Raw genomic sequence first — 13,875 nt, 5'->3', positions numbered from 1 at the left:
TTTTTAAACGGGGCATTACATAAAATGCCACCATGGCGACTTTATAATCCATTTATCGATTGGCGTTCGAGCACGACAAATCTATGGATTGTCTCCAGCATAGAAATTTTGATTCTATCGTTTGCAATTTCGCAACAGCTGCTCATGGATGTTTTTAATGTCATTTATTGCTTATTGCTGAGAGTTCACCTAGAAAATCTCCGAAAAAGAATTCAACAATTGCGCACAGATCCCGAAGAGACGGAGCAGGAAAACTACGATGCATTAGTTAAATGCATAGCGCAGCATAAACTTATTTTAGAGTATGTATTAAATGATACTCGAAATGAAAAAGTTTCACATTGGTCCTCTTTATTCAGATTTGCTGATCTAGTGCGATTACTGTTTTCATTTAACACTTTTGTACAATTTTTACTGATTGGCGCTATTTTGGGTTGTACTTTAGTCAATCTATTTTTCTTCGCCGACTTTTGGATTGGAGTATTATGTGTGGTATATATATTTGGCTTGATGTCTCAGACATTTCCATTTTGTTACGTTTGCGACCTAATTATATGCGATTGCGACCGACTAGCATTGTCTTTATTTCATTCAAATTGGACTGGATCAAGTCGTCGCTATAAATCGACTCTCATTCAATTTATTCATAATACTCAGAATCCGATTACTTTTACGGCTGGTACGATATTTCCCATATGCATGCAAACCAATATCCAGGTAATTATATTATAGATTGTATCAAAATCGATTTATGTAACTTATTGTTTGGTTCCCTTTTCATTTTACTAAAGGTGGCTAAATTGGCATTTTCTGTGGTGACTTTTATTAAGCAAATGAACATTGTCGAAAAGGTGATGAAAAATTAATAGTTAACCAGATGTCTAAAGGAAATATGAAGCTGAAATATTTATTAATAAGTTTTAGAATCTTTCACTAAAATGCTTCGGATTAAAAATCCTGCTAAAAAAAAAACTAACTAAAACCCAAGCGAACCCTATTTTAAATACAAGTTATACAACGTATCTTGAAAAATGGATTAGACAAAATAAATGTTTTTCGAATGTCAATAATTTGATAATGATAATTTATTCAATTTTCTAGGATTACCTCTTTATTTTTTTATAATCTGAATTGATTAGTAATTGCAAATTATGTCCATTTTATGAGTCAGCTTTAACCTTAAGATAGGCCACTCCATTTTCGACTTAGTCTGTTTAAAATATTTATATTATATTTTATATTTTTATACCCTTGCAAAAAGGGTATATTGATTTTGGTCAGAAGTGTGCAACGCATAGAACGAAGCATCTCCGACCATACAAATTATATATTTTCTTAATCAGGACGACGAGACGAGTTAAAATAGCCATGTCCGTCCGTACGTTCGTTCGTCTGGATCAACGCAAACTCCTCCTAGATCGTAAGGGCTACAGAGCTGCAATTGCGCATGTAGACTTGTATATATATATATTTGTATATCTCGGATCATTTTCATTATCAACTGAAACGGATCACTATATCATATAGCTTCCATACAAACGGCAAAGTCACGAATAGTCACTTTTCTCAACAGCTTGAAATTTAATTTTGCTGAGATTTTTACACACATAAAGGACTGTCAAATTTGATCAAGATCAGGTGACTATATCATATAGCTTCCGACCGGTGGAAAACAGTGACTTTCATTAATAATTTCGTTCTTTGCTATGCTTAGATTGTGGGCCGTTCTTTCATAAACATTAAACATTTAAACATTATAGATAAGAAAAAAGTAACAAAAACCTTCCAAGGGTATGGTTCTGGTTCTTAGTTACGACTGCAATTTGATATCATTACGATTTACTGTTAACAAAAATTAGTCATTTTGAATGTTGAAATGAAAGGGCACTCTTTTTCTCTTGAAAGTCTTAAAAGAATAGAAGCTGCCCTGCTCTATTACGTTTCCCTGACCAGCCAGCATTCTTTTGAGGGGATGGAGAAAGTAAAGTGCCAACTTTCCTTCTTTCAAATACTTTAGGCAGTGGTCTAACCCTTTCGCGCTATTAACCCTACAGAAATTACCTCAATTGAATTCCGAGAAGCAAAAAAAAAGAAAAGTAGAAGCGCATTGCCGTCCCACTTTGCCTTTGACCTAACCAACTCATCGTCTCCACCTACGGCAACAAGATTCATCATTCCGTACGATGATGATACAGGCAGCCTGCCAAAGTTAAGGCAAAATGTAAATAAAATTGCCACATTTATTCTCAAAGAACATGCACAACAAACCCAGCAACAACAACACCAAGCAGGAAAAAGAAGCGTAGAAATTTTGTTACGCTGCCCGCGGCAAGTTCCTCTGCGCCACTTTGACACCTAAAGTGTGCGCACATACGCCGCCATCAGCCGCTCCTACCCTATACGTCCTACCCCCCATACCATTTTATTGCACCTTTCCCTTTGCCACCCATCCCTTGGGAGAAGAGAGAGAGAGAAAAATGCCCTGCCCTTGACTTGCCTGGCAACACTTTTTCCACAAGCCAAGCTCCAACACGATGATGATGTTGAGGAGGAGGCTGAAAAGGTCGGATGATGGAGGCGAATGCCAGATAGGAACGAGGATGTTGGGTAGGAGGATATGGATAGGGGTAGAGGATGTGTGGGGGAGTAGAACTCGAATGATGGGGCGCCCTCTTCGTTTATTTTAATTTTTTGTTCGCCTGCGCTTTCGTTTTTATGCTTTTCCCCCCATTTCTGTATAGCAGTTTTTTTTTTTGTGTTCCTCTGTTTTTGTTTTTTGTTTCACTCGGCAACATTTGCTGCCACATTTGCCACAGCCGGTGCCCTGTCTCTCGCTCTCCCTCTCTCTCTCTCTTTCTCTCTTGGTCTCTCTTTCTCCAACTCTCTCAGTGTTTGTGTGTGTGTGTCTCGCTCTTTTGCTAGCTGCCTGCTCAATAGGTCTTGCACTTGATAGGTCAGTGACCCAGTTGGATGCTCCGCTGCGATGATGACGATGGTGATGATGATGATGTTGCGTTAGGGCAGTGCCCAAACCGAGGGTTGACAGAAGCTTTCGTCGTTGCATTAATTGAATATGCTTTTCTTTCTCTATCTCTCGCTCTCTCTTTTAGTTTTTCCCTTTGCTGTAATTGTTTTGGCTTGAAATCAAAGTCAAAAGGTGTGCGCCTACCCACACACACAAACACACACACACACACGCGCGCACACACACAGCTGCAAACAGACTGCGGTTATCCCTGTATAACTTCTGCCTCCCCCAAGAAAACTTCTTGCTCCCCCGCATAACCCTAAATACATATGTATGTACATATACATACATACATACATACAATATATGCAGCATCAAGTTCCACACATCAACATCATTAACATCATCATCATCATCATCATCATTATGGTCTTGTGCCTTTTCCTTAGTTTTCTTTTCTGTATTGTATTTTTTCTCTGATTTCCACAAAGTCAACGTTCTTGGCGTTTTCGCAGCTGCATTCGGATTGCGGCACATGTGACGCTTTGGTCGCGTGCTGCTGTTACTGCTTCTGCTGCTTGCCACAGCCACTGCCACTGCCACTGCCTTGCCTTTTCCTTTCCCTGATGTTTGGCCCATGCCTTAACCCACCGACCTAAGCATGGCCCCTTCTCTCAAATGAAGAACTAGGCAACTCTTGCCGCTCGCTTCATTTGAGTTGCAGTTGAAGCAGCAATTGCCATGATGGAAGGGCGGCTGCTTCTGCTGCATCTTTTCTTATCAAGAGCAGGTCATCAAAATGTGGGGGAAAAATGAACGAATGATAAATGTATGTATGTACATATGTACATATGTATGGTAGGCGGTTAAAAAGTGTAACTTCTTTTTAGTATTTACATTTATACAGAAGAAGCTTGATCGATGCTTTTGATATCAATTTAAAGTTGATGGGGAAAATATAAACACTTGTTTATAAAATGGAACCAGTTGTTACCTAATTAACAGATATAACTTACAATTTACCTATGTAAGTGTGTAAACCATAAATTCTCAAACTTCTACTATCGTTATTTCAGATAGGCTAAAAATATTCAAAATTAATGAAGAACAAATTTATAAACAGAAGAACAAATAAATAAGAAAATTAAGCTCAAATAAGCAACATACATATGTATGTACATATGTATGTACAATATATGTATGTAGTACATATTATGTACATATATGTATATTATCATGTGCCAAAAAATTTAAACTTAAACAGTATTTACCATTCTGTTATGAAAACGAGAGATCAGCAATAAAACTTTGTAAGTGGTTAGTCACTTTTTAGTTTAATCCTCTATAAAGTACACTTTGGTGTTTTAAATCCCAAAAAATAGCACATTTTTTAACATTTTTTGTGATTATTCAAACCTTATTTGTTTTATACATGTACATACATGTTGTTTATTGAAATTTGAAGTACCATTGGGAAAGCACCATTGGGCAGCGCATCTGCTGAGGATCTATGAAATTAGAGGTTTCTAAAAGCCAAAAGATATTTTTATTTTTGGCACTGTTTAAAAGTAAGAATTAATGTTTTAAAATCGACTTATAGTTTTCTATATTCGAACAGCTTCACAGAAGGCTAATCAGTTGAAGCGCTATATCTTTGTCTGTTTTATTCCGATTTACTTACAATTTTCACACTACGTTCTTCAAATGCTAAAGATAAAAAAAATGAAAAAATGAAAAAAAAATGTTTAAACCTTAAAATACAAAACAAAAAAAATGAAGCAAGTAAGTCGACTCGTCGACTCGGGTATACCATACACCAGGTGAAACAAATTTTTTTAAATTTCGAAAACCAAATGTACATATGTACATATGTCTATTAAATTGTTTTTACATGTTTCATAGTATGTGCTATCTCGCTCACTCTACGAACACACGAGCACTCTAGCGCCGCTACTAGCCAACGGCCAATTCTGGCCTTGTGGACCGCGTAGTAAAATACGTTCATACGCATATTTTGCATGTTTCTAGTCCGATTTCAATAAAATTTGGTAGTTTTGTAGAAATAGATAAGATTAATTAGTCTGCCGAATTTGAATGCAATAGTCAAAAAACTACGGGAGAAAATTATGGAGGCGGAAGTGAGCGTGGCAAAATATGAAAATATATATACTCCGCGCGAATACTAAGCCAGTATACATACTAAATTTGGTGACTTTAGCTTTGTTTGTTTTTGATAAAATCAGTTTTGTTTGATTTGCGGGGGCGGAAGTGGGCGTGGCAAAATTTTTAAATAGCCAGTTTCTGCGCGTCTATTAAACTAGTCTGCATACCAAATTTGATGTCGGTAGCTGTCATAGTTTTTAAGAAAATCAGTTTTATGTAAATTCCGGGGGCGGAAGGGGGCGTGGCAAAAAGTTTAAACAATTAGTTTCTGCGCGCCAACTAAACGAGTATATAAACCAAATTTGATGTCTCTAGCTGTTATACTTTTTAAGAAAAACAGTTTTATGTGATTCCTGGGGGCGTAAGGGGGCGTGGCCGAAATTCCAATTAACCCTGAACATGTGCATACTACACGAGTATACATACCAAATTTGGTGGCTCTAGCTCTTATAGTCTCCGAGATCTGCGTGTTCATACGGACGGACGGACAGACGGACATGGCTAGATCGACTCGGCTATTCATCATCAAGAATATATGTATATACTTTATAGGGTCGGAGAAGCTTCCTTCTGCCTGTTACATACATTTTGCCGACTTTAATATACCATTTCACCCTATGGGCACTAACCATAGAATACATAGATGCGTCAAACTCAAGTTTTTTTGATTACAAATGCTAGCCTGAGTCTGGAACCCCAGAGAACTTCGGCAAAAGCCGAACAGCGTAGAACCCCAGAGAGCGGTCGCAGCGAGAGCGAAAAACGTTCGCTCGCAGCACTGTCGCTACGCATCGAAAATAATTCAGTCTGCCACAGATCGCAGAACGATGAGCGCATGTCTGTGTCGCTGTGCTCTCGTTTTGCATATGTATGCGTACACTCGTCGGTACATGCTCAGGCTTCGTAGTGTGTGTGTGTGACGTGAAGTTGTACAACATCGCATTTCAATAGTTCCCTCAACCAAAATTTTTGATTTTCGACAAAAAAGCGACAATGCGAATAGGTAATGCCTCTGTGAAAAGAATATCAAGAAGTATTGGCATCAGATTCGTATGTGTCACGGTGGCTGTGCCGATAGAGTGCTCGCTTGGCGATCGGAATATCCCTGGCTCGAATCCCAACTCTATTATCGTTAACGAAGGTTTTTTTGTTTATTTTTATTTTTTTTATTTATTTCTATTTTTTTTTTCTTTTTGTTTATATTTTTTAATTTATTCTTATATGAATAAAAAACGCTAGCCTGTATAATAAAAAGCCTATATAATTAAAAAAAATAGATAGAAAAAACCTTCATTAACGATAATCGGAGTTGGGATTCGAACCAGTGATATTCCGATCGCCAAGCGAGCACTCTATCGGCACAGCCACCGTGACACATACGAATCTGATGCCAATACTTCTTGATATTCTTTTCACAGAGGCATTACCTATTCGCATTGTCGCTTTTTTGTCGAAAATCAAAAATTTTGGTTGAGGGAACTATTGAAATGCGATGTTGTACAACTTCACGTCACACACACACACTACGAAGCCTGAGCATGTACCGACGAGTGTACGCATACATATGCAAAACGAGAGCACAGCGACACAGACATGCGCTCATCGTTCTGCGATCTGTGGCAGACTGAATTATTTTCGATGCGTAGCGACAGTGCTGCGAGCGAACGTTTTTCGCTCTCGCTGCGACCGCTCTCTGGGGTTCTACGCTGTTCGGCTTTTGCCGAAGTTCTCTGGGGTTCCAGACTCAGGCTAGCATTTGTAATCAAAAAAACTTGAGTTTGACGCATCTATGTATTCTATGGTTAGTGCTATGGGTGTATGGTATAAAAACACAAAAAAAAAAAAAAATATTACGTAAGATAATAATTTCCCATTTAAGATATGTTGGGATGGAAATTAATTGGGAACAATGGAAATGGTAAATATTAAGGAAACTTTTTGCCCTCTTTTTTGGAAGTCCTAAGGTCTATATAAGAATTTTTAAGGCGGCGAGAGAAATGAATTTCTTGTTCTTCATTTTTAATGTTCTGTGATTATAAAATAGTCTTAGTGAACAGTTTAAGTGTAAATATTTAAAGTTTTGAGTTGGTCATTCTAATAAAGTGGTAATAAAGTTTTGTCCAATCTGTCTGTAACCGTTTTTTCTTTTCCCAAGTGGGTTTTAAAGAACCAAAAAAAGAAGACAAGTCCAAGATTTGAATACGCTCTTTAAACTTTAGACAAAGTTGTAAATCTTGTAAAGTTAAAGCTAAGACTAACAATAAAACTATTGGCACAAATTTTGAAGTTAGCCACAGTATGAAATTCGGCGCCATACCTTTCAATGCATTTCTAAGTAATTTTACCATTTCAAATGACTAGTTAATTCTGAACAATTTTTTTTAAAATTAATTGAAATTCTCGTAAATTAAGCCATTTTTTTGATCAAGAAACGGATCATTAGATAAACTTTTAGCAAGAAAGTGTGGGTAAAAAGAACCCTTTCATTTGTCGTGGAAAAAATTGCGTGTTACAATAAATGGAATTAACAATATCACAATGCCTAAAAAAAACCATTATCATATGTTTGAGTAACGCTAAAAAATCGTTTGACAATTATTATCAAAAACTGAGAAAAAACGTTTTTTCTCTGCTCATTATAATCTATGATGTTACAAAAGACAAGAAATAAAATAAAACGAAGAAATTGAAAATCCCGTGCCGTTGGCACATCTCACTTTTCTAGATGCGACATTCCCCCACATTCCCTTAACCCACTTAACCAGGTGGATGGTAGTGGATATCTCACGCGTGCTTAATGCGCCGCGTGGGTCGCTGTCGCCTTGTCCGCCCTTCATACATACATACATACGCACATATGTACATATGTATGTATGTATGTATGTATGTATCTTTCATGTGGCAAAATTATACATAAGATTGAAGAGAAACAGTAGCCAGACAACATGCCAAGTTAGAAGTAACAAAATGTCATGATTTACAATAAGAAATCATATATCTCCTCGTTTGTCGTTGGTGTTTTTTTTTTTTTGTTTCGTTTCCTTTTCTTCTTCTCCAGGTTGTCGTCTCTTTTCGCTGCTGTTTCTGTAGATTTTTTATTTTATTTTTTATCTGGTTTCATAAAAATAACCTGAGCTGACAATGAGCGCCTAAAGGGTTTCAAACTGGACACACGAATACAAACAAACGAGACGAATGGAGGGAAAAAAATTATGTTACAAAAAACGAAAAATCTAAAAAACGACAGAAAAGAAAACATTAAAATGGGTAGGAAAAAAACAACAACAGCAAAAACAACAGCGAAACAAAACAAAAGCAACAAACTGACAAACTAAAGAACTGAACTGGGCAACTGGCAAGAAGCAATCTTACAGATACAACTCTGTGGCTATGTGGGCAACACAAGATAGTGAGAGAGGGAAGGGGCAGAGACGTGTATGCGTTTATTTTGTGTAAGACAGGTAGCAAGTCTTCTTCTTCTTCCATCCATATGTGTATGTGTGTTTGTGTGTGTGTCTCTCTGTCCCTTCGCATTGGAAAAGTGCGCAGTTAAAAAAAAAATCAGAGAAACCCACAGACAAGACACAAAAAAAAGATCAACATAATCGATGATGTGGTTCGGTTCGTTCCCCCAACCCCTACTCCACCCCTCGACAACCACGCCAATCCCCCTTTACCCCTTTAAATGTGTTAAAAAACGCGCAGCGAGATTAAATGAGCATAAAATACAGCGAAAAAGAGTCGAACCAAAAAAATAAAAAAAAGAACGTAACTTTTAAGATGCCAGACACGAAACACTTCGTCGACGACGACTCTTCGACGTTCATCAGCACAGCGGCCCCCAGACAGACAGACAGGCAATACAAAAAGACCAAGGGAAAGAGAGACAGAGAGAGTTGGAGACCCAATCTCAAACCCAGTCGCAATCGCAGTTCCTGGGCCAACCCTCGAGCCTTTCGCCAAATAAAATATGCATGCTGAGCTCTCAAGAGTTTTTTTTCGCGATCGCCGTTGTTGCTCCTGTGGTGCCCCCAACAATCATCAGCGAGGAGAACTTCATAAAGTGAAAATGTGTAGCATATTTTTTGTTCTTTTTTTTTTTTTTTTTATTTTGATGATGATTATATGCATGAGTAGTGTGAGGAGTGGGGTAAGCAAATGCGCATTGTCTGAGAGAAGAAAAACTGTTGATCGGTTTAGTTGAGAGTTAATACTCTACATTGAAATCAGGTCAGTTGTGATAATAACTTCAAGAAAGTGATTTTTCAAGCACCTGTCACCTACAAATTTATTGTTTGTAAATTTTGAGATTTTGTTCCTGAAATGAAGTAAAATTATTACACAAATTATTTTGATTGATGTTTTGAAATGTTTGTATTAGCTAAAGTACCCATTCGGTTAACAGGTAGCGACCATCATGCTACAATATCTTTGTGTTCTAAAGAAACAACAGACAAAAGCCCATCAAAAATTATGCCCCGCAGGCAAATGATGGGCCCCATAAAGATGAACGAACCCAAAACAGCAAAAAAAAAAAAAAAAAATAAAAATACAAAAATTATACGCAATCGAGTCGAGAGTGAGTAGCTTCTGTGCAGCAGCAAAAAAAAAAAAAAAACACAACAAGAACCAACCAAGAGAAGGCGGATAGGACCAGTACACAGAATATACAGGACAGGACAGGACCAAGGCTAACAAATTATGCCTGCCTCAGTTGGGGCATAAAACATTTGCCAGACTCAAGAACTCGAACTCGGACTCGGTCAGCGTATCACGATCAATGGCAAAATGTGATGCGAACGCGGGTACCCCAGAATTGTATCTTGAGCTCTCCATCAACAGGCTGAATCTGACTCTGGCTCTGGCACTGGCCCTGTCTCTGGCCCTGGCACTGGCCCTGTCTCTGGCCTCTATGGATGGCTCTATGTTTGTATCCAGCTAACCAACCCAAACACACAAGCCGTTGTTCCTCTTCACATTGGCAAAGTTTTAATCATGCGTTCGTGTGTGTTGCACCAAGTTTGAAGTTTGTCTTCGCCTGTTTTTCTTTTTCTTAGCTTTTTTTTTTTTTTTTTTGCTTTGCCTTGTGTTTCTTATAATGATTGCATTTATCATTTATTCTGCGCGTCAACGAAATTATATGCCTGAGCTTGCAGCAAAATGAAACAAAAAAGCTGGAGAAAAAAAATGGATCCAGGGTACCCAAAAGCGAACCCCGTATTTAAGTGGTTCGATCGATTTGGCCATGTGCATTGATTTTTTTATTTTGTTTTTATTTTACCTCTCTTATACCCAAGGATTTTTAACAATTATAAAGGAGAGAGAGAGAGATATTGGGAGACTACTTGAAGATAATAATTTTACTTAATTTTACTAATCGTTTAGTCCAATGCAGTCCAGTCCAGTCTAGCTGTCCCATCCCGCGAAGCCAGCCAAGCTGAACGTCTGCCCCAGTGAACACTCTCTATGGGCATGGTCCAGCGGCAACATCTAAAGTATCTGATCCCTGCTCTTGGAGGTCAGCATTTAAATAGAGCATGCGCCTAGTGAAGTTTTTACTTCATCTGAATGTGGATGGGTGGGGTATCGACTTGGATGTGTTTTTAGGATGTGGACAATGGATGGCATTAAGTTTCGCTTTCCATAAAAAACAACTTTGCCTCACACCTTGGTTTTCAGGCCTTCAGTTGGCAATTTGTAGTAATTGCAATTAATACATAGACAACAGAAGACAGAAGAAGAGTAACAGTTGTTCCCCTTTTTATTTTCTTTCTAAGCACTTATTTCTTGTCTAATTTGTGGCGCGTGTTGCATGCCACAACGTACCAAATTAGCATGAAAGGCATACAAATGTAACTAGCAGATAGCATAACATCTAAAAATGATTATATCTAGATGTCTTTTTGCAGCTGAAATGATAAATCTAAGGCCAATTGGCAACGGCAATAGCCATAGCCCACTGCCATTGCCATTGCCACTGAAGTTTTGGCTCCTTGCAATTATAAATGACTTACATATAAGATCCACCTTCCTCTCTCTCTGTCGCTGTCTGTCTTTTGCTCTTTCTGTATGTGTATGTATAGTAGTATAGTATCATATCGTATCGTAAAAGTATCGTATATATAATTGCCCCCAAGGGGAAATCATCGAGATGCGGTATAGAGAGTTGCCTGCTGCAACAGTTTAAAGGCTTCCAGTTACAGTTACTGTGCAGTTATTATTAGCGGAAGTTCAGTGTAAAAAGAAAAACAACAACCAACCTAAAAACCGTTGCCACAGTTATAGTTAGTAGATTTTACTTTGTTGCAACTGATCAAGAAAAAGAAACCAGATGGTCTTATATTTTATTTCATATCCACTTTATAATAAAATATTCCCTAAAAATCCGGCCTTATGGGAAAACGTTTATATGCATAATTTTTGATCAGAATTGGTATGTTGCTGGGTATTAATATCAAATTTAAGTAAAATTACGGAAGATAATCCTTTTGCAAACTACGGGGACGGAAGGGGGCGTGGGGAAATCTTTACACATACATAATCTGCTCATATACTTGACGAGTATGAAAACCAAACCAAAACCAACCAAACCACCCATATAAACGCCTTTTTATACCATACACCCATAGGGTGAAATGGTATATTAAAGTCGCCAAAATGTATGTAACAGGCAGAAGGAAGCTTCTCCGACCCTATAAAGTATATATATTCTTGATCAGGATCAACAGCCGAGTCGATCTAGCCATGTCCGTCTGTCCGTCCGTCCGTCTGTATGAACACGCATATCTCGAAGGCTGTAAGAGCTAGAGCCACCAAATTTGGTATGTAAACTCGTGTAGTATGTAAATGTATAGAGTTAATTGGAATTTTGGCCACGCCCAATTACGCCCCCAGGAATCACATAAGACTATTTTTCTTGAAAAGTATAACAGCTAGAGACATCAAATTTGGTTTGTATGCTCGTTTAGTAGGCGCGCAGAAATTAATTGTTCAAACTTTTTGCCACCCCTCCTTCCGCCCCCGGAATTTACATAAAACAGATTTTTCCACTTCCGCCTCCATAATTTAGAAAAAACCGATTTCCTTAATCTTATCTATTTCTACCTAACTACCAAATTTTTATGAAATCGGACCAGAAACGTGCAAAATATGAAAAATTTGGAAATTTAAAATATTTGTTTCACCTGGTGTATGGTATACCCAAGTCGGCATATCGACTTACTTACTTCATTTTAATTGAAATAAACTCGATCACTCTACGTACTACACGAGCCTGCTTACCTGCTTTGGTGGCTCTTGCTTTTATAGTCTCCGTGATCTAGGCGTTCAGACAGACGGACATGGCTCAGGATCAATATGGGGTCGGAAAAGCTTCCTGCTGCCTGTTACATAAATTTTATCGATTTTAATTTACCATTTCACCAATTTCATGACAATATATATTTGACTTTTTTTATGATTTTTCCTGTTGTGGGTTTTAAGCTTAAACTTAAATTATTTAAAAACCATTGAAAACTATATTTAAGTTCTTTTATGTTTTAATGTTTATGTTTATGTATTCATTAGCCAATCAAGGAAAAAAAATGGATTTGCAAATGTTTTGAAACCTAGCAATATTGTCATTTCAATTGTCCATTTCTTTGTAATGAACACATATTCTGTGAAAAGAATGAATAAAAGAGATGATTTTGCCAAGGATCGTTTAATATTTTCAAAAGACCAGGGGCACAAGAAGAAACAAGTTAATGTATAATAATACATTTGAATGAAAAAGGGCCGACACAAGGGGCCATCAGGCCCAATGTCTGTGGCTGGAATTGGCATTGTGTAGGCTCGTGAGCAATTCGCGCATTGTTGATTAAAAATAAATTGTCAACTTTGACAGTTGTGCGGCAAATTGTATTTATAAATCGGTAAGAATTTCTGCCATCCAGTGAAATTCTAGTGAAGGGGGTGAATGACGTGTGTGTGTTTTTTTTTTTTTTTTTATAAATAGGGGGAAAGCATTGAAAGCCGAGGTGTGGGACTTGGTATCGACCTTGGTTAGTGGTCACCGCACCGCACTAAAACCTACCCTATGCTCCGTATCCCTCTCGCGGAACCAACGCTGAAGTACTACTTCACGAGGGGGAGATGGCACGTATGCCTCGTCTAGAGTTTACCTAGAACTGAAGTTTTGGTTACGCTGGCGTTCAGCGCGACGCAAGGATTGCATGATGACTGCTGCCATGTGGCTAACAGCTAGCCAATTGTTTTGCGAGCTAAGTAGGATATCCATAAAGTCGTTGACTATAAATGGCCTCCCAATGCCTAGGCTTAGCTCTTCCCGTTCAGCAGAATATCTAGGACAGACAAACAGGACGTGTTCTGCGTCTTCTATATTCCCCGCACAGTGTGTGCAAAAGGGATCCGTCTCATGTTTAAACCTATGCAAGTAGGATTTAAAGCATCCATGTCCCGTCAGTAACTGTGTCAGATAGAAGTCAGTCTGACCATGTTTGCGATTAAGCCATGGCCGAATGTCGGGGAGAAGGCGCCTTGTCCAGCTCCCATGGTTTGAGTCACGCCATCTGCGTTGCCAGTTAGTCAGAGTCGTCTCTCTTCTAACTGGCGGCGGATCTCTATTTCTAGCCTCGTTAGCCAAGAGGTCTAGTGGGGCCATATCAGACAGCACCAAGGCGGCATCTTCGGAGACTGTCCTAAACGCGCATATGGTCCTGAGCGCGCATGTTCGGTACGACGAT

The 13,875-nt window shown here is 38.3% G+C and overlaps 1 protein-coding gene across 1 annotated transcript; it reads left to right on the top strand.

The window, feature by feature from the left end:
• Window positions 1–24: 24 nt before the first annotated feature.
• Window positions 25–866, top strand: LOC137580629 (odorant receptor 42b-like). Its single transcript, XM_068294740.1, has 3 exons — window positions 25–302; window positions 360–717; window positions 792–866. The coding sequence occupies exons 1-3, from the start codon at window positions 25–27 to the stop codon at window positions 864–866; spliced, it is 711 nt and encodes a 236-aa protein (XP_068150841.1).
• Window positions 867–13,875: the final 13,009 nt, after the last annotated feature.

The sequence above is a fragment of the Drosophila tropicalis genome, unplaced genomic scaffold (genome assembly GCF_018151085.1).
Source record: "Drosophila tropicalis isolate 14030-0801.00 unplaced genomic scaffold, ASM1815108v1 contig_1190, whole genome shotgun sequence".
NCBI classification, from domain to species: Eukaryota; Metazoa; Arthropoda; class Insecta; order Diptera; family Drosophilidae; genus Drosophila; species Drosophila tropicalis.
Note: the sequence above shows the minus strand (reverse complement) of the source record. Positions and strands in the feature narration are given on the sequence as shown.

Coding starts and splice junctions, on each gene's coding strand:
- LOC137580629 (XM_068294740.1), top strand. CDS start 25: ATGCCACCATGGCGACTTTATAATCCATTTATCGATTGGCGTTCGAGC. Junction 303..359: donor CAGCATAAACTTATTTTAGA/GTATGTATTAAA, acceptor CTCTTTATTCAG/ATTTGCTGATCTAGTGCGAT. Junction 718..791: donor GCATGCAAACCAATATCCAG/GTAATTATATTA, acceptor ATTTTACTAAAG/GTGGCTAAATTGGCATTTTC.